A 22428-nucleotide genomic window follows, 5' to 3' on the forward strand; every position below is an offset into this window, starting at 1 on the left:
GACATCATCGCTGGGATATGATGCCATCAGCAAGTTCACGCCAACATGGGGGAAAGAACTGGCCTGCACTTCATTTTGGAAATAATGTGCGTCAATAAAGTACTTTATCTTTTGTACTCAATGTATTTGTTCTGTTGACAGAAAAACTACATGTGTTGCCTGAAATTGCATATATTTTCAACTTTATTATCTAACAATTAAACAAAATCATTGTACAAAACCACATTTGTACCTCAGCCTTCCTGGTAATGTCTATTCAGGTGTACTGGAGAGGAGGCTACGCCGGATAGTCCAACCCTGGATTCAGGAGGAACAGTGCGGTTTTCGTCCTGGTCGTGGAATTGTGGACCAGCTCTAATCACTTATTCTTCTCTTCTTTGATACTTGACATCAGTTTTGGATGATACACATTTAGGTATGGATCCGATACCAAGTAGTTACAGGATCATAGATTGGTCATATTCAAAGTCCTCATGTGTCCAGGGACGTATTTACTGACTTTATAAACGCAATATACATTTAAAATAATGAAATACAATTTTGGGATGCTAAAAAATATCAATGTAATCATAGTAGTATCGACGAGATACGCTCTTGTACTTGGTATCATTACAGTGGATGTCAGGTGTAGATCCACCCATGGCATTTGTTTACATTGTGACGCCGGTGAGCTATTGTATCCTCCTACAGTGTGTTGTGAAGCATGTTTAGCTATTCCTCCTCCTCCAGTGATAATGGTACTTGTAAGAAACTTACTTTATTTGTCACCACGGAGGCAAGGATTAGTAATTTAGAAGTAGCTAAAACACCGCGGATGGATGTTAGCTGATGTTAACTTCACCTTTATCTTTAGTTTTTACACCAAAATGCGTCCATTCTCCCTTTTCTGTCTACACACTGTGTCTGCTTGTAAGTACTCTGTGTGTGTGCGCTGCCAAACATGCTCCTCCGCTCCTAAAACCAGTAATGGCACAACATGACGACGCGCTGTCATGCATGTTAAAAAAAAAATATGGCAAACCGGTACTTTTCAGAGTATAGTACCGTTTTTGATTCATTAGTACCGCTATACTATACTAGTACCAGTATACTATACTAGTACCGAGATACTATACTAGTACCGGTATACTGTACAACCCTACATGAAACAAAGGATTATATTGAGTGAGATGCATTCTGCACTAGACCTTCAAGTTCCATCCTGCTGGTCCTCCTGAGGAACATCACGGCCAACATAGCAACAAACATTTGGACAATAAAAAGTCTCCAACTCATGTTTGGAATGTGGGAGGAGCCTAAGTCGGCCGAGGAAACTCACCGCGAGACTAGAACCTTGCAAACTCCATAATCTCCTGCCTGCGAGGCCGACATGCAAACCACGTGAGCACCGTGCGACCCACATTTTCCATCTCTGAAGTTGCCAACATAAACTGCATGTAGTCCACAGAGGAGGCGGAGCTTAGGTCCCTCTCCATGCATCTGCAAAACCCCAGCAGGGAAGCGTCCTGGTTTGCTCCTCAGGAGCAGCAGAGGTAAAAATAGAAGCTGAATGGTTTAGTTGATGAAAGACCACCTTGCTAATGTTCTCACTGATGTGGTCTTCAAAGTGTTCTCCCTGCACAGTGGAGGGAACTCCTGGAGTGTCCTCGGTTTTAAGACTCCTCAAAGATCCTGTCCAGTCAGCAGAATGTTTGCCAAACGAGAGTTTGACAAAACAAAGAGGGTTTTTTCTTTTTAGAAACTAACTAGAAGAGGCAATTGCTGAAGGAATTGCGTGTGAATGTTCCAATGCTGAAGTGGAAGTGAAATGCTGACAGAATGTAGTAGGAATGGAAGAGTAGTTTCAATGTTGAAGAGCTTGAATTTCCAGGAAAATCTGAATTTGGCCTGGAACTTGGGAAAGTGTTAGTTTGAATGTCCAGGATGAGTGAAATGTGTTGATGTTGGAATGGTTTGAATAGGATGAAAAATGTGGGAATTGTGCAACTTGGAAAAATGTCCCATTCACACTTCAGTAACTACAGTTGGTCGCCACATCTGTACGTTAAACTCTACTATGCAAAGCCAAAGCCATTTATCAACAACACCCTCTAACTAAACTGTCAATAAAATTAAAGTGGAAATGAAAATAGAGATTCACCACTTTAGTCATAATTTTTGCGCTTAAGACACTTCTGATTGTTTGATATTGTCATTACAAAGAAAGTGAGTGAGTACTTCAGGATATCTTCACTTTTCTGACCTTGAGCACTTGTCCACTACAAAGGGGCCCGGGGCCCACTCAAATATTAACACTAAATTAGTCATCTTACTCTTGATTTGAATCATTTTCAATAATTACATGTAACCTACTCGCAGTTTGTCAACGATTATTACCAAGGCTTACGTCAGGCTGATTACAAATATAATACTCATCAATTACACTGCAAAAGAAGGACGCGTAGAAACTGACGGAAAAACATTACATGCAATTATGCAGTTATAAAATAAATAAAATGTTTCTTGAATAAATGGCTTCCTGTTCCCCTCAGGATTGAATACAAAGTCTCCCTACTAACCCACCAGTGCCTCCATGGAAATGCCCCCCTCTACCTCAAAGAACTACTCACCCCCAAAACCTCCACACGACACCTCCGCTCCGGACAGGCTAACCTCCTCCAACCTCCGAGGACAAAGCTACGAACTATGGGAGACCGGGCTTTCTGCTCCGCCGCTCCAATTCTGTGGAACGCTCTCCCTGACCACCTGAGGGCACCACAGACTGTGGATGCTTTTAAAAAAGCCGCCGCTCCCAGTCTGTGGAACGCTCTCCCTGACCACCTAAAGGGCACCACAGACTGTGGATGCTTTTAAAAAAGCCGCCGCTCCCAGTCTGTGGAACGCTCTCCCTGACCACCTGAGGGCACCTCAGACTGTGGACGCTTTTAAAAAAGGCTTAAAAACCCTTCTTTTTAAAAAAGCTTTTTTTGGATATATGCGTGCTAGTTCTAGTTTTTATTTTTATTTATTTTTATTATCTTTTAAAAAAAATGTAATACACTGTAGCACTTTGAGGTTGTTTGCTCAATGTAAAGTGCTTTTTACAAATAAAATATATTATTATTATTGTTAAACTCAAGTAAAATACAGCTTCACCGCTTTAATCATATTTTTTGCGCTTAAGAAACTTCTCTGTGACTTTAGCTCCAGACTTCTTCTGTTTGTTTGATGTTGTCATTACTGCCACAAGTGGTGGAGTAGTGTATTACACAGCTGAGGAACAGACTATTTTGGTGGCCCTCTAGGGGGGCATTGGTTGCCCGGCCCTATGGCTTAAGGTAACAAGGTATCTGCAGTTGCCACTGGAAACAAGGTCACGTGTTGCCACAGGAACAGAATTACCCACATTTCCCCTGGGGACTTACCCATTAGCGATGTTGTCCTCATCATCCCGGAGGCACTTTCCCAGAAGGTCACTGTCGCTCAGGTAACGGGACTTCAGCTCGCCATCCTCCAGCCCGTCCAGCAGCTCAATGCGCGACGTGCTGCTGAGGCGGCCCGAGCAGCGAGCGGGCATGGTCTGGCAGGTGGTCTTGACCCCCTGGTATCCTCCCGCCGTGGAGGACGGGGCGTCGCCCGCCTGCAGGCGAGGGCTAGATTGGCCGTGGCGCCAGGACAGCGGCGAGGAGCGGTTGGAGAGGCTGGACATGCTGCGGGCGTTGGTCTCGTCGCTGTCGTATGCCACGTTGCTGCTCTCCAAACAGCTGTGGACAAACACGGGTGGTAATCGGTCTGCCTTTCCAAAATGAGGGTTCAGTTTTGTTCGGTACTTGCTTGGAACTACCGCTTGTTCCAGACTCCAAAGTGGGTCAGAAATGGAATACCCAATACATTTCACTTCATTATATAACTACAGGCAGAAAGTCATAAATACTGCAAAGGATAATGGGGGTATTTTTATCCGTCCTTCTTGGATAATTTATGAGAAACAACTAAAGGAACCTGGACAGGACCAGACAGTCTTTGGACTAAATGACCACAGTAGTAATGACTGAACTGACCTGGAGAGGACCAGACAGTCTTTGGACTAAGTGACCACAATAGTAACGACTGAAGGAACCTGGACAGGACCAGACAGTCTTTGGACTAAGTGACCACAATTTTAAAGATTGAAGGAACATGGACAGGACCAGACAGTCTTTGGACTAAGTGACCACAATAGTAACGACTGAAGGAACCTGGACAGGACCAGACAGTCTTTGGACTAAGTGACCACAATAGTAACGACTGAAGGAACCTGGACAGGACCAGACAGTCTTTGGACTAAGTGACCACAATGGTAAAGACTGAAGGAACATGGACAGGACCAGACAGTCTTTGGACTAAGTGACCACAATGGTAACGACTGAAGGAACATGGACAGGACCAGACAGTCTTTGGACTAAGTGACCACAATGGTAACGACTGAAGGAACATGGACAGCACCAGACAGTCTTTGGACTAAGTGACCACAATGGTAACGACTGAAGGAACATGGACAGGACCAGACAGTCTTTGGACTAAGTGACCACAATGGTAACGACTGAAGGAACATGGACAGGACCAGACAGTCTTTGGACTAAGTGACCACAATAGTAACGACTGAAGGAACATGGACAGGACCAGACAGTCTTTGGACTAAGTGACCACAATAGTAACGACTGAAGGAACATGGACAGGACCAGACAGTCTTTGGACTAAGTGACCACAATGGTAACGACTAAGGGAACATGGACAGGACCAGAAAGTCTTTGGACTAAGTGACCACAATAGTAACGACTTAAAGAACCTGGACGGGAACAGGCAGTCTTTGGACTAAGTGACCACAATAGTAACGACTGAAGGAACCTGGACAGGACCAGACAGTCTTTGGACTAAGTGACCACAATGGTAAAGACTGAAGGAACATGGACAGGACCAGACAGTCTTTGGACTAAGTGACCACAATGGTAAAGACTGAAGGAACATGGACAGGACCAGACAGTCTTTGGACTAAGTGACCACAATGGTAACGACTGAAGGAACATGGACAGGACCAGACAGTCTTTGGACTAAGTGACCACAATGGTAACGACTGAAGGAACCTGGACAGGACCAGACAGTCTTTGGACTAAGTGACCACAATAGTAACGACTGAAGGAACCTGGACAGGACCAGACAGTCTTTGGACTAAGTGACCACAATGGTAACGACTGAAGGAACATGGACAGGACCAGACAGTCTTTGGACTAAGTGACCACAATAGTAACGACTGAAGGAACCTGGACAGGACCAGACAGTCTTTGGACTAAGTGACCACAATGGTAACGACTAAGGGAACATGGACAGGACCAGAAAGTCTTTGGACTAAGTGACCACAATAGTAACGACTTAAAGAACCTGGACGGGAACAGGCAGTCTTTGGACTAAGTGACCACAATGGTAAAGACTGAAGGAACATGGACAGGACCAGACAGTCTTTGGACGAAGTGACCACAATGGTAACGACTTAAAGAACCTGGACGGGAACAGGCAGTCTTTGGACTAAGTGACCACTATGGTAACGACTAAGGGAACATGGACAGGACCAGACAGTTTTTGGACTAAGTGACAACAATGGTAACGACTTAAGGAACCTGGACGGGACCAGACAGTCTTTGGACTAAGTGACCACAGTAGTAAACAATCACAGGTTTTTACTATCTTTGGAAATATTAATTTGCTTTCAATTGAACTGAAACTTTTATGATTTCATAGACCAAGAGTTCTTCACCTTTTTGACCTCGGGGCCCAACTTTTTCACTACATAGGGGCCCGAAGACCACTCTATTATTAACACTGAACTAGTATTCTTTGAATCATATTCAATAATTATATACAGTTTAACAGGATAAACATTGCCAAAGATATGTGTTGATCACAAAGATTATCATCAAGGCTTAGGTCAGACTGACTAGAAAAATAAATACCAATCAAATATATTACAAGAGAAGGGACTCATAACAACTGATGAAACAATACATTTAAATACAATTAAGCATTTTTAAAATAAAAACTTTCTAACTAAATAAATATTGCTAAAATATATGTTTCTTTATACATTTAAGTGCAAATAAAAACACAGCTTCAGCACTTTAGTCATATTTTTTGCACTTAAGAAACTTCTCTATGACTTTAGGTTGTTTGATATTGCCCTTACTGCCACAAGTGGTGGAAAAGTGTATTACAACTGAATACATACACATATTTTTGAATAAAACAACCGTGAGACCTGGCGGATTTCCTTCGTGTGATTGTTGACGAATGGCTACATTTTCTGCAAGTTTCTTTTCAACCGTTTTCGTGTGTTCTTTGAGTTGATCTACAGACCACGATCAGTCCACCCTAGTGGGTACTCGGTGTGCATCTAGGGGGTGTTGATGTGGTGGTGCACACCCTAGTGGGTACTCGGTGGGCATCTAGGGTGTGTTGATGTGGTGGTGCACACCCTAGTGGGTACTCGGTGTGCATCTAGGGGGTGTTGATGTGGTGGTGCACACCCTAGTGGGTACTCGGTGTGCATCTAGGGGGTGTTGATGTGGTGGTGCACACCTGTGGCTGAGCTGGGAGCCTCGCAGACTCGACATGGTGTCTTCCAAATTCTGGCGGAGGTCGAGGACATTCTGAACCGTGCGCTTCCTCTGCGACTCAGGATCTGCAGGTGGATGCACACAAACACAAAGTCACCTTTTTGTGGCTTTGAGAACACAAAGAGAACAAACTGTGATCAACTTCTTGTAAGAGAGCAGACATATTTGGTTATTTTATACCGACCGCATCACAACTACATATAAACCTCTGTGGAATTCATTTACAATCCTTATGTAAGACAAGCACACATATGTCTTTCTTATCCATTCTAAAGTGTAAATAAACATTAGCAAAAGTCAGCTAACGATGGAGTAAATAAAAATCGCTCTCTTCTGCCTATAAAGCACTCTAGAAACATCGAAACACCTCCATCACTGGAATTATATTATATGCAACGTAGTAACATTAATAAAAACATGTAATATGTACATAATGTAAGTATATATGTAGTATCTAGTAACATTCATAATAACATGTAATATATACATGATGTAAGTATATATGTCATGTAGTAACATTCATAATAACTTGTATTATATACATGATGTAAGTATATATGTCATGTAGTAACATCCATAATAACATGTAATATATATATGATGTAAGTATATATGTCATGTAGTAACATTCAAAATAACATGTAATTAATACATGATGTAAGTGTATATGTCATGTAGTAACATCCATAATAACATGTAATATATACATCCATCTTCAACCGCTTATCCGGAATCAGGTCGCGGGGGACAACAGCTCCAGCAGAGACCCCCAGACTTCCCTCTCCAGAGCAACATTTGCGACTTCCTCCTGGGGAATCCCGAAGCGTTCCCAGGCCAGAGAGGAGATGTAATCCCCCCATCTGGTCCTTGGCCTGCCGTGGGGTCTCCTCCCAGTGGGACGTGCAACGAGGACCTTCCTAGGGAGACGCTGGTGAGGCATCCGCACGAGATGCCCAAACCACCTAAGCTGGCTCCTTTCCAAGCGAAGGAGCAGTGGCTCTACTCCGAGTCTCTCTCGGGTGACTGAACTTTTCACCCTATCTCTAAGGGAGATGCCAGCCACCCTTCTGAGGAAACTCATTTCGGCCGCTTGTATCCGCGATCTTATTCTTTCGGTCATTACCCACACTTCATGACCATAGGTGAGAGTAGGAATGTAGATAACTCGGTAGACCGAGAGCTTTGCCTTCTGGCTCAGCTCCCGTTTCGTCACAACAGTGCGGCAGAGAGACTGCAATGCTGCCCCAGCTGCTCCGATTCTCCAGCTGATTTCCTTCTCCATCTTTCCCTCACTCGTGAACAAGACCCCGAGATACTTAAACTCCTCCACCTGGGACAGAGTCTCGTCCCCTACCCGGACTGTACAAACCATCGGTTTCCTGCTGAGAACCATGGCCTCAGATTTGGAGATGCTGATCCTCATTCCAGCCGCTGAACACTTGGCTGCGAAGCGATCCAGTGAGAGCTGAAGGTCACGAACCGAAGGTGCCATCAGGACCACATCATCCGCAAACAGCAGTGACGCAACACTCAGCCCCCCGAGACGTATACCCTCTCCGCTATGGTCACGACTCTGCCTAGAAATCCTATCCATGAAAATCACAAACAGGATAGGTGACAGAGCGCAGCCCTGGCGGAGACCAACCCCCACTGGAAACGGATCCGACTTACATCCAAGCACCCGGACACAACTCTCGCTTTGGTTGTACAGAGATTGGATGGCCCTCAGCAGGGTTCCCCTCACTCCATACTCCCTCAGCACCTCCCACAAGAGCTCCCGGGGGACCCGGTCATACGCCTTCTCCAAATCCACAAAGCACATGTAGACTGGATAGGCATACTCCCAGGCCTTCTCCAGGATTGCCGCAAGAGTAAAGAGTTGGTCAGTTGTTCCACGACCAGGACGGAATCCACATTGCTCCTCTTGAATCTGAGGTTCGACTATCGGCCGGACCCTCCTTTCCAGTACCTTGGCGTAAACTTTCCCAGGGAGGCTGAGTAGTGTGATACCCCTGTAATTAGCACACACCCTCTGGTCCCCCTTTTTGAAAAGGGGAACCACCACCCCAGTCTGCCACTCCCTCGGCACTGTCCCAGACTTCCACGCAATGTTGAAAATGCGTATCAACCAAGACAGCCCCTCAACACCCAGAGACTTAAGCATTTCTGGACGGATCTCGTCAACCCCCGGAGCTATGCCACTGTGGAGTTGTCTAACTACCTCAGTGACTTCACCCCGAGAGATCGACGTCGAACCCCCATCATCCTCAGGCCCTGCTCCTATCAGGGAGGGTGTGTCTGATGTATTTGGGTTCAGGAGTTCCTCAAAGTGCTCTTTCCAACGCTCTACGACTTCCTCACTTGAAGTCAGCAAAGTTCCATACTTGCCGTACACAGCTTGGATGGTTCCCTGCTTCCCCCTCCTGAGGTGCCATATGGTCTTCCAGAACAGCTTTGGTGCCGCCCGATAGTCCTTCTCCATGGATTCCCCGAACTGCTCCCACACCATCTGCTTAGCCTCGTCCACGGCCGCTGCCCTTCGGGCCCGTCGGTACCTTGCAACTGCCTTTGGAGTCCCCTGGGATAACATACTCCATCTTCAGTCGGACGGCTTCCCTGACCACCACTGTCCACCAGGATATTCGAGGGTTACCGCCCCTTGAGGCACCTAAGACCTTCTGGCCACAGCTCGCAGCTGCAGCTTTAGCAATAGAGGCTTTGAACATTGCCCATTCCTGTTCAATGTCCCCAACCTCCACAGGGATGGCAGAGAAGTCCCGCCGGAGGTGGGAGTTGAAGTCCTTCCAGACAGAGGACTCCTCCAAACGTTCCCAGTTCACCCGCATTACACGCTTGGGTTTGCCAGGTCTGTCCAGAAGTTTCCCCCGCCATCTAACCCAACTCACCACCAGATGGTGATCAGTTGACAGTTCCGCCCCTCTCTTCACCCGAGTGTCCAAAACATACGGCCTCAGATCACCTGATACGATTACAAAATCGATCATTGATCTGTAATATATACATGATGTAAGTATATATGTCATGTAGTAACATTCATAATAACATGTAATATATACATGATGTAAGTATATATGTCATGTAGTAACATTCATAATAACATGTAATATATACATGATGTAAGTATATATGTAATGTAGTAACATTCATAATAACATGTAATATATACATGATGTAAGTATATATGTCATGTAGTAACATTCATAATAACATGTAATATATACATGATGTAAGTAAATATGTAATGTAGTAACATTCATAATAACATGTAATATATACATGATGTAAGTATATATGTCATGTAGTAACATTCATAATAACATGTAATATATACATGATGTAAGTATATATGTCATGTAGTAACATTCATAATAACACGTAATATATACATGATGTAAGTATATATGTCATGTAGTAACATTCATAATAACATGTAATATATACATGATGTATGTGTATATGTCATGTAGTAACATGCATAATAACATGTAATATATACATGATGTAAGAATATATGTCATGTAGTAACATTCATAATAACATGTAATATATACATGATGTAAGTATATATGTCATGTAGTAACATTCATAATAACATGCAATATATACATGATGTAAGTATATATGTCATGTAGTAACATTCATAATAACACATAATATATACATGATGTAAGTATATATGTCATGTAGTAACATTCATAATAACATGTAATATATACATGATGTATGTGTAAATGTCATGTAGTAACATGCATAATAACATGTCATATATACATGATGTAAGTATATATATCATGTAGTAACATTCATAATAACATGTAATATATACATGATGAAGGAATATGTCATGTAGTAACATTCATAATAACATGTAATATATACATGATGTAAGTATATATGTCATGTAGTAACATTCATTATAACATGTAATATATACATGATGTAAGTATATATGTCATGTAGTAACATTCATAATAACATGTAATATATACATGATGTAAGTATATATGTCATGTAGTAACATTCATAATAACATGTAATATATACATGATGAAGGAATATGTCATGTAGTAACATTCATAATAACATGTAATATATACATGATGTAAGTATATATGTCATGTAGTAACATTCATAATAACATGTAATATATACATGATGTATGTGTATATGTCATGTAGTAACATTCATAATAACATGTAATATATACATGATGTAAGTATATATGTCATGTAGTAACATTCATAATAACATGTAATATATACATGATGTAAGTATATATGTCATGTAGTAACATTCATAATAACATGTAATATATACATGATGTAAGTATATATGTCATGAAGTAACATTCATAATAACATGTAATATATACATGATGTAAGTATATATGTCATGTAGTAACATTCATAATAACATGTAATATATACATGATGTAAGTATATATGTCATGTAGTAACATTCATAATAACATGTAATATATACATCATGTATGTATATATGTCATGTAGTAACATTCATAATAACATGTAATATATACATGATGTATGTGTATATGTCATGTAGTAACATTCATAATAACATGTAATATATACATGATGTAAGTATATATGTCATGTAGTAACATTCATAATAACATGTAATATATACATGATGTAAGTATATATGTCATGTAGTAACATTCATAATAACATGTAATATATACATGATGTAAGTATATATGTCATGTAGTAATATTCATAATAACATGTAATATATACATCATGTATGTATATATGTCATGTAGTAACATTCATAATAACATGTAATATATACATGATGTAAGTATATATGTCATGTAGTAAAATTAATAATAACATGTAATATATACTTGATGTAAGTATATATGTCATGTAGTAGCATTCATAATAGCATGTGATATATACATGATGTAAGTATGTATGTCATGTAGTAACATTCATAATAACATGTAATATATACATGATGTATATATATGTAATGTAGTAACATTCATAATAACATGTAATATATACATGGTGTAAGTATATATGTAATGTAGTAACATTCATAATAACATGTAATATATACATGATGTAAGTATATATGTCATGTAGTAACATTCATAATAACACGTAATATATACATGATGTAAGTATATATGTCATGTAGTAACATTCATAATAACATGTAATATATACATGATGTATGTGTAAATGTCATGTAGTAACATGCATAATAACATGTAATATATACATGATGTAAGTATATATGTCATGTAGTAACATTCATAATAACATGTAATATATATATGATGAAGGAATATGTCATGTAGTAACATTCATAATAACATGTAATATATACATGATGTAAGTATATATGTCATGTAGTAACATTCATTATAACATGTAATATATACATGATGTAAGTATATATGTCATGTAGTAACATTCATAATAACATGTAATATATACATGATGTATGTGTATATGTCATGTAGTAACATTCATAATAACATGTAATATATACATGATGTAAGTATATATGTCATGTAGTAACATTCATAATAACATGTAATATATACATGATGTAAGTATATATGTCATGTAGTAACATTCATAATAACATGTAATATATACATGATGTAAGTATATATGTCATGAATTAACATTCATAATAACATGTAATATATACATGATGTAAGTATATATGTCATGTAGTAACATTCATAATAACATGTAATATATACATGATGTAAGTATATACGTCATGTAGTAACATTCATAATAACATGTAATATATACATCATGTATGTATATATGTCATGTAGTAACATTCATAATAACATGTAATATATACATGATGTAAGTATATATGTCATGTAGTAACATTCATAATAACATGTAATATATACATCATGTATGTATATATGTCATGTAGTAACATTCATAATAACATGTAATATATACATCATGTATGTATATGTAATATATACATGATGTAAGTATATATGTCATGTAGTAGCATTCATAATAGCATGTGATATATACATGATGTAAGTATGTATGTCATGTAGTAACATTCATAATAACATGTAATATATACATGATGTATATATATGTAATGTAGTAACATTCATAATAACATGTAATATATACATGGTGTAAGTATATATGTAATGTAGTAACATTTATAATAACATGTAATATATACATAATGTAAGTATATATGTCATGTAGTAACATTCATAATAACATGTAATATTTACATGATGTAAGTATATATGTCATGTAGAAACATTCATACTAACATGTAATATGTACTTGATGTAAGTATATATGTCATGTAGTAACATTCATAATAACATGTAATATATACATGATGTAAGTATATATGTAATGTAGTAACATTCATAATAACATGTAATATATACATGATGTAAGTATTTATGTCATGTAGTAACATTCATAATAACATGTAATATATACATGATGTAAGTATATATGTTATCTAGTAACATTCATAATAGCATGTAATATATACATGATGTAAGTATATATGTCATGTAGTAACATTCATAATAACATGTAATATATACATGATGTAAGTATATATGTCATGTAGTAACATTCATAATAACATGTAATATGTACTTGATGTAAGTATGTATGTCATGTAGTAACATTCATAATAACATGTAATATATACATGATGTAAGTATATATGTCATGTAGTAACATTCATAATAACATGTCGTATATACATGATGTAAGTATATATGTCATGTAGTAACAATCATAATAACATGTAATATATACATGATGTAAGTATATATGTCATGTAGTAACATTCATAATAACATGTAATATATACATGATGTAAGTATATATGTCATGTAGTAACATTCATAATAACATGTCATATATACATGATGTAAGTATATATGTCATGTAGTAACATTCATAATAACATGTAATATATACATGATGTAAGTATATATGTCATGTAGTAACATTCATTATAACATGTAATATATACATGATGTAAGTATATATGTCATGTAGTAACATTCATAATAACATGTAATATATACATGATGTATGTGTATATGTCATGTAGTAACATTCATAATAACATGTAATATATACATGATGTAAGTATATATGTCATTTAGTAACATTCATAATAACATGTAATATATACATGATGTAAGTATATATGTCATGTAGTAACATTCATAATAACATGTAATATATACATGATGTAAGTATATATGTCATGAATAAACATTCATAATAACATGTAATATATACATGATGTAAGTATATATGTCATGTAGTAACATTCATAATAACATGTAATATATACATGATGTAAGTATATACGTCATGTAGTAACATTCATAATAACATGTAATATATACATCATGTATGTATATATGTCATGTAGTAACATTCATAATAACATGTAATATATACATGATGTAAGTATATATGTCATGTAGTAACATTCATAATAACATGTAATATATACATCATGTATGTATATATGTCATGTAGTAACATTCATAATAACATGTAATATATACATCATGTATGTATATGTAATATATACATGATGTAAGTATATATGTCATGTAGTAGCATTCATAATAGCATGTGATATATACATGATGTAAGTATGTATGTCATGTAGTAACATTCATAATAACATGTAATATATACATGATGTATATATATGTAATGTAGTAACATTCATAATAACATGTAATATATACATGGTGTAAGTATATATGTAATGTAGTAACATTCATAATAACATGTAATATATACATGATGTAAGTATATATGTCATGTAGTAACATTCATAATAACATGTAATATTTACATGATGTAAGTATATATGTCATGTAGAAACATTCATACTAACATGTAATATGTACTTGATGTAAGTATATGTGTCATGTAGTAACATTCATAATAACATGTAATATATACATGATGTAAGTATATATGTAATGTAGTAACATTCATAATAACATGTAATATATACATGATGTAAGTATTTATGTCATGTAGTAACATTCATAATAACATGTAATATATACATGATGTAAGTATATATGTTATGTAGTAACATTCATAATAGCATGTAATATGTACATGATGTAAGTATATATGTCATGTAGTAACATTCATAATAACATGTAATATATACATGATGTAAGTATAAATGTCATGTAGTAACATTCATAATAACATGTAATATGTACTTGATGTAAGTATATATGTCATGTAGTAACATTCATAATAACATGTAATATATACATGATGTAAGTATATATGTCATGTAGTAACATTCATAATAACATGTCGTATATACATGATGTAAGTATATATGTCATGTAGTAACAATCATAATAACATGTAATATATACATGATGTAAGTATATATGTCATGTAGTAACATTCATAATAACATGTAATATATACATGATGTAAGTATATATGTCATGTAGTAACATTCATAATAACATGTCATATATACATGATGTAAGTATATATGTCATGTAGTAACATTCATAATAACATGTAATATATACATGATGTAAGTATATATGTAATGTAGTAACATTCATAATAACATGTAATATATACATGATGTAAGTATATATGTTATGTAGTAACATTCATAATAGCATGTAATATATACATGATGTAAGTATATATGTCATGTAGTAACATTCATAATAACATGTAATATATACATGATGTATATATATGTATATATATGTAATGTAGTAACATTCATAATAACATGTAATATATACATGATGTAAGTATATATGTCATGTAGTAACATTCATAATAACATGTAATATTTACATGATGTAAGTATATATGTCATGTAGAAACATTCATACTAACATGTAATATGTACTTGATGTAAGTATATGTGTCATGTAGTAACATTCATAATAACATGTAATATATACATGATGTAAGTATATATGTAATGTAGTAACATTCATAATAACATGTAATATATACATGATGTAAGTATTTATGTCATGTAGTAACATTCATAATAACATGTAATATATACATGATGTAAGTATATATGTTATGTAGTAACATTCATAATAGCATGTAATATGTACATGATGTAAGTATATATGTCATGTAGTAACATTCATAATAACATGTAATATATACATGATGTAAGTATAAATGTCATGTAGTAACATTCATAATAACATGTAATATGTACTTGATGTAAGTATATATGTCATGTAGTAACATTCATAATAACATGTAATATATACATGATGTAAGTATATATGTCATGTAGTAACATTCATAATAACATGTCGTATATACATGATGTAAGTATATATGTCATGTAGTAACAATCATAATAACATGTAATATATACATGATGTAAGTATATATGTCATGTAGTAACATTCATAATAACATGTAATATATACATGATGTAAGTATATATGTCATGTAGTAACATTCATAATAACATGTCATATATACATGATGTAAGTATATATGTCATGTAGTAACATTCATAATAACATGTAATATATACATGATGTAAGTATATATGTAATGTAGTAACATTCATAATAACATGTAATATATACATGATGTAAGTATATATGTTATGTAGTAACATTCATAATAGCATGTAATATATACATGATGTAAGTATATATGTCATGTAGTAACATTCATAATAACATGTAATATATACATGATGTATATATATGTATATATATGTAATGTAGTAACATTCATAATAACATGTAATATATACATGATGTAAGTATATATGTCATGTAGTAACATTCATAATAACATGTAATATATACATGATGTAAGTATATATGTCATGTAGTAACATTCATAATAACATGTAATATACACATGATGTAAGTATAAATGTCATGTAGTAACATTCATAATAACATGTAATATATACATGATGTAAGTATATATGTCATGTAGTAACACTCATAATAACATGTAATATATACATGATGTAAGTATATACGCCAAGAAGACGGCCCCCAGTCCCCAGCAGTTCCAGAGCTCCAGACCAAGATGGCGGTTCGTTAAGGCAAGGAACAGGGGGTGCTAAGAATCCCTGGGTTCATACAGGCCATCATTGGGATCTGCGAGTGGCAACGTATAATGTGAGATCCCTAATTGGAGACGACAGATTAACGGAACTTGAAGAAGAATTAGATGGTATAGAATGGGATATCATAGGTCTCAGTGAAGTGAAGCGACAAGGAGAACAATTAATTGAACTAAGCAGCGGGCATCAATTCTATCACATAGGAATGGGAAACAGAAGCCTAGCAGGGGTTGCTTTCATCATTAATAAGAAATGGACAAAGTATATAACAGAATTTAAAGGAATAAATGAAAGAATGGCCCAAATAACCATAAAACTGAACAGTAAATACAGCATTAAGGTCATTCAGGTGTATGCTCCAACATCAGCGCATGATGATGAAGAGGTTGACAAATTTTATGAGGAAGTGGAACAGGCTCTCAAATCATCAAAAACTCACTTTAACCTAGTAATAGGGGATTTCAATGCTAAAGTAGGAATTAAGCAAGATGGGGAGGAAGAAGTGATGGGAAACTTTGGATCAGGTCTCAGAAATGACAGAGGTGAAATGCTCATCGATTTTGCTTCCAGAAACAAACTCAAAATTATGAACACCTTCTTCAAGAAGAAAATATCCAGAAGATGGACTTGGAGAAGCCCGGACGGTAAAACCAAGAATGAAATTGACTTTATCTTGACTAACAAGCCAAAGATAATTCAAGATGTTACCATATTCAACAAAGTAAACACTGGCAGTGACCACCGTATGGTTATGTGCAAAGTGAAGGTAGATACGAGACTAGAAAGAATGAAATTAATAGCAAAATACAGAAAGCCCGATATGATCAATTTGGAAGCCAGAAAGCATGAATTTCAACTAGAACTACAAAACCGCTTTCAAGGACTGGAAGTAGAAGATACTTCCGACCTTGATGAATGGAATGACAAATTCATTGACATAGTACATGAGAGCTCTATAAAAACAGCAGGGAAAGAAAAGAAAAAGCAAGAGTCCAAACTCTCAGATAGCACAAAGTGGCTAATGGAGAAAAGGAGGAATATGAAGAGAGATGGAGTGGGATTCCAGAATGTTGAATATACAGAAACATGCAAGACAATACGAAAGAAACTCCGACAAGACATAAGAAAATACAACACCCTTAAAATTCAAGAGACAATAGAAAACAATAAAAGTTTGAAGAAAACAAGGCAGAAACTTGCAAGTGGAAAGCAGAAAATAACAACATTACTTGATAAAAAGGGGACAGAAATCACAGATCAAGACATGATTTTGATGAGGATTGAAGAATTTTATGAAGAACTCTATCAAAGCAGTCAGTCAGTAGACCTTCAATTATCCACAGACTCAGAAGAAATTCCAGACATCACATATTGGGAGGTGCAGCATGCAGTCAAAAACATGAAACGAGGGAAAGCACCAGGACCAGATAATATTTTAATTGACACAATTAAAGAGGGGGAGGATGTCATTGCTAAGGAGCTGGCGAAGCTATACACAGCTTGCTTACATCAGGGGAAAGTGCCAGAGAAGTGGAAAGAAGCTAACATGATCATCATTTTCAAGAAAGGGGACAAGAGGGACCTCAAGAACTACAGACCTATTAGCCTTCTTTCAAACATATACAAGTTGTTTACAAGAATTCTGACAAATCGAATGGACAATACACTTAATAGCAATCAACCCAGAGAACAAGCAGGGTTTAGGAGTGGTTTTTCTACCATGGACCATATTCATACATTGAATCAGATCAAAGAAAAATGCCAAGAATACAACAAACCACTTTGTATGGCCTTCATAGACTATGAAAAAGCATTTGATTCAGTGGAGACACAGTCGGTTCTAAAAGCTCTGCAAGATCAAGGAATTCATCATAAGTACATTAACTTACTCAAGGACATCTACACAAACTGCACTACCACAGTTACGCTGCACAAACCAAGCGAGAAAATCCACATAAAGAAGGGTGTCCGACAAGGCGATACAATTTCGCCTAAACTGTTTACAGCTTGTTTGGAAGGCATATTTCGCTCTCTGGAGTGGGAGGATAAAGGAGTTGATATCAACGGAGACAAATTTAATCATCTGAGATTTGCAGATGACATTGTTGTCTTGGGAGAGCAAATCAGTGAAGTGGAAGATATGCTTAAAGACCTTGCAAATGCCAGCAAATGTTGTGGATTGAAAATGAATATGAAAAAAACAAAAGTTATGGCAAATTCCATGGTACCTCATGGACCTGTGACTGTTAATGGAAATGAAATTGATGAAGTTAATGAATATATCTATCTGGGGCAGAGATTTAGCCTGAAAGAAAAGAGTCAAGAACAGGAGATAGGGAGGAGAATCAGATTGGGCTGGTGCCAATATGGAAAACTGAGCAACATCATGAGAGGAGAAATACCGTTAAGCCTAAAAAGAAAGGTCTTTAATCAATGCGTGTTACCAACCATGACATATGGAGCTGAAACCTGGGCATTGTCAAATAAAATGGAAAAGAAAATAGCAGCAGCACAACACAACATGGAAAGAAATATGCTCGGAATCACATATAAAGACAGAAAAACAAACGAATGGGTGAGAAAACAAACGCAAGTCCAAGACATTATGAGAACTATCAAATTCAGTAAGTGGAAGTGGGCTGGACATATCAGTAGAACAGATAATAGATGGACTTCCCTAATGACATCATGGAGACCCATGGATGGGAGCAGAAATAGAGGAAGACCAAGAGTGAGATGGCGAGATGAGATAGACAAATATTGGGGAACAGTGCAGTGGCAGGGAGCAGCTAGAGATCGTTCACTATGGCAGAAACATGCTGAGGCTTTCGTCCAGCAGTGGACTGACAATGGCTGATGATGATGAAGTATATATGTCATGTAGTAACATTCATAATAACATGTAATATTTACATGATGTAAGTATATATGTCATGTAGTAACATTCATAATAACATGTCATATATACATGATGTAAGTATATATGTCATGTAGTAACATTCATAATAACATGTCATATATACATGATGTAAGTATATATGTCATGTAGTAACATTCATAATAACATGTAATATATACATGATGTAAGTATATATGTCATATAGTAACATTCATAATAACATGTCATATATACATGATGTAAGTATATATGTCATGTAGTAACATTCATAATAACATGTCATATATACATGATGTAAGTATATATGTCATGTAGTAACATTCATAATAACATGTCATATATACATGATGTAAGTATATATGTCATGTAGTAACATTCATAATAACATGTAATATATACATGATGTAAGTATATATGTCATGTAGTAACATTCATAATAACATGTAATATATACATGATGTAAGTATATATGTCATGTAGTAACATTCATAATAACATGTAATATATACATGATGTAAGTATATATGTCATGTAGTAACATTCATAATAACATGTACTATATACATGATGTAAGTATATATATGTCATGTAGTAACATTTGTAGTTACTACAAAGTAACAAAAGGACAGGGCGAGGGTCACCACTTTGTCAACAAAAGCCTGAGCAAATTGTTTAAAAACAACATTTCTCAACCAGCTATTGCAAGTAATTTAGGGATTTCACCATCTACGCTCCGTAATAACATCAAAAGGTTCAGAGAATCTGGAGAAATCACTGCACTTATCATTGAATGCTCATGACTTTTGATCCCTCAGGCGCTACTGCATCAACAAGCCACATCAGTGTGTAAAGGATATCACCACATGGGCTCAGGAACACTTCAGAAACCCACTGTCAGTAACTACAGTTGGTCGCTACATCTGTAAGTGCAAGTTAAAACTCTCCTATGCAAAGCCATGGTCATTTATCAACAACACCCAGAAACGCTTCGCTGGGCCAGAGCTCATCTAAGATGGACTGATGCAAAGTGGAAAAGTGTTGTGTGCCCTGACGAGTCCATATTTCAAATTGTTTTTGGAAACTGTGGACCAAAGAGGAAAAGAACCATCCGGACTGTTCTAGGGTGAAAGTGTAAAAGGCAGCATGTGTGATGGTATGGGGGTGTATTAGTGCCCAAGACATGGGTTACTTACACATCTGTGAAGGCACCATTAATGCTGAAAGGTACATACAGCTTTTGGAGCAACATATGTTGCCATCCAAGCAACGTTACCATGGACGCCCCTGCTTATTTCAGCAAGACAATGCCAAGCCAGGTGTTACAACAGCGTGGCTTCATAGTAAAAGAGTGCGGGTACTAGACTGGCCTGCCTGTAGTCCAGACATTGAAAATGTGTGGAGGCTAAAATATGAGAAGGGAGACTGTTGAACAACTTAAGCTGTACATCAAGCAAGAATGGGAAATAATTCCACTTCAAAAATGTGTCTCCTCAGTTCCCAAACCTTTACTGAGTGTTGTTAAAAGGAAAGGCCATGTAACACACTGGTAAAAATGCCTTTTTTGCAATGTGTTGCTGCCTTTACATTCTAACTTCATGATTATTTGCAAAAAAAATACCAAAGTTTCTGAGTGTGAACATGAAATATCTTGTCTTTGCAGTCTATTCAATTGCATATAAGGATTTGCAAATTCTCTTTCTATTTACCATTTACACAACATGACAACTTCACTGCTTTTGGGTTCTGTAACTTGGGGTGAGATTTGTGGTGAGGAACCATCCCTGCGTTCAAACCGGTTGTGCCCCAGCTAAGCATGTGTTCCACGTAGCCAGCAGCTAAAATAAACACTGGCCTTCTAGAAGCAGAGTTTCTCCTCAAATGTCACAAGCTGCACATGTTGTCACGCTGGCAGGAAGTGGTCCTCCCTCCACACAAGTCAGGGCTATAGCGACATTTGCAGACATCTTGCATGAGCCACCAGAGGGCATTACCATGAAAACTCACAGCCGGCCATCCATGGCGTGCCTACGTTTTATGCCCGCACCGTCTCCATCCTTTGTTGACGTGGATGACCTCCATCTGTGACTCCGTCACGTTACATTCATGTGATAGAAAATAAACGGGTTCTTTAAAGGTGTGTAAAGCCAAACCTTTGTCTTCTATCACCTTCAGTTTGATGACTTTATCAGCGACGTGGGCTTAGTTCTGCAGCAAATGTTTAATTGTAATGAGACCCAGACAGATGCCAGAGTGGACCTTTGTTACAGCCAATGAGAAGGAACTACCGGGACACAAGCCGACGAAGGATCGCCTCACACTGCTACTTTGTGCTAACGCTAGCTAGTAGCCACTAATCATTTATCACGAGTTTTCAACAACGCCACAAACATTATCTAACGCAAGGTACTATTATTTTAATTTATTGTTATTTTTATTATGGCAACATGGTGGTTAACGTTTCAGAGCGCACCAACCTGACGTGTGTGTGTGTGTGTGCGCTCTATGTATATATATATATATATATATGTATATATATATATATATATATATATATATATATATATATATATATATATATATATATATATATATATATATATATATATATATATACATATACATATGTACACATTATATATATACATATGTATGTATATATATACATATATAGACATTATATATATGTATGTATATCTATGTACATATAAATATATGAATGTATGTATATATATACAT

General features: G+C 36.2%; 1 protein-coding gene across 1 annotated transcript in view; it reads right to left on the bottom strand.

Annotated features, from left to right (window-relative positions):
* The window catches only part of LOC133643111 (neuron navigator 1-like), a 67061-nt gene that overhangs the window by 39005 nt on the left and 5628 nt on the right, over window positions 1-22428 (bottom strand). Inside the window, exons 2-3 of the mRNA XM_062037525.1 lie at window positions 6589-6691; window positions 3405-3743 (exon numbers count right to left, since the gene is read on the bottom strand). Of these exons, the coding sequence (XP_061893509.1) occupies window positions 3405-3743; window positions 6589-6691 (442 nt within the window). The remainder of the gene's footprint in view (window positions 1-3404; window positions 3744-6588; window positions 6692-22428) is intronic.

The sequence above is a fragment of the Entelurus aequoreus genome, linkage group LG26 (assembly GCF_033978785.1).
Source record: "Entelurus aequoreus isolate RoL-2023_Sb linkage group LG26, RoL_Eaeq_v1.1, whole genome shotgun sequence".
NCBI classification, from domain to species: domain Eukaryota; kingdom Metazoa; phylum Chordata; class Actinopteri; order Syngnathiformes; family Syngnathidae; genus Entelurus; species Entelurus aequoreus.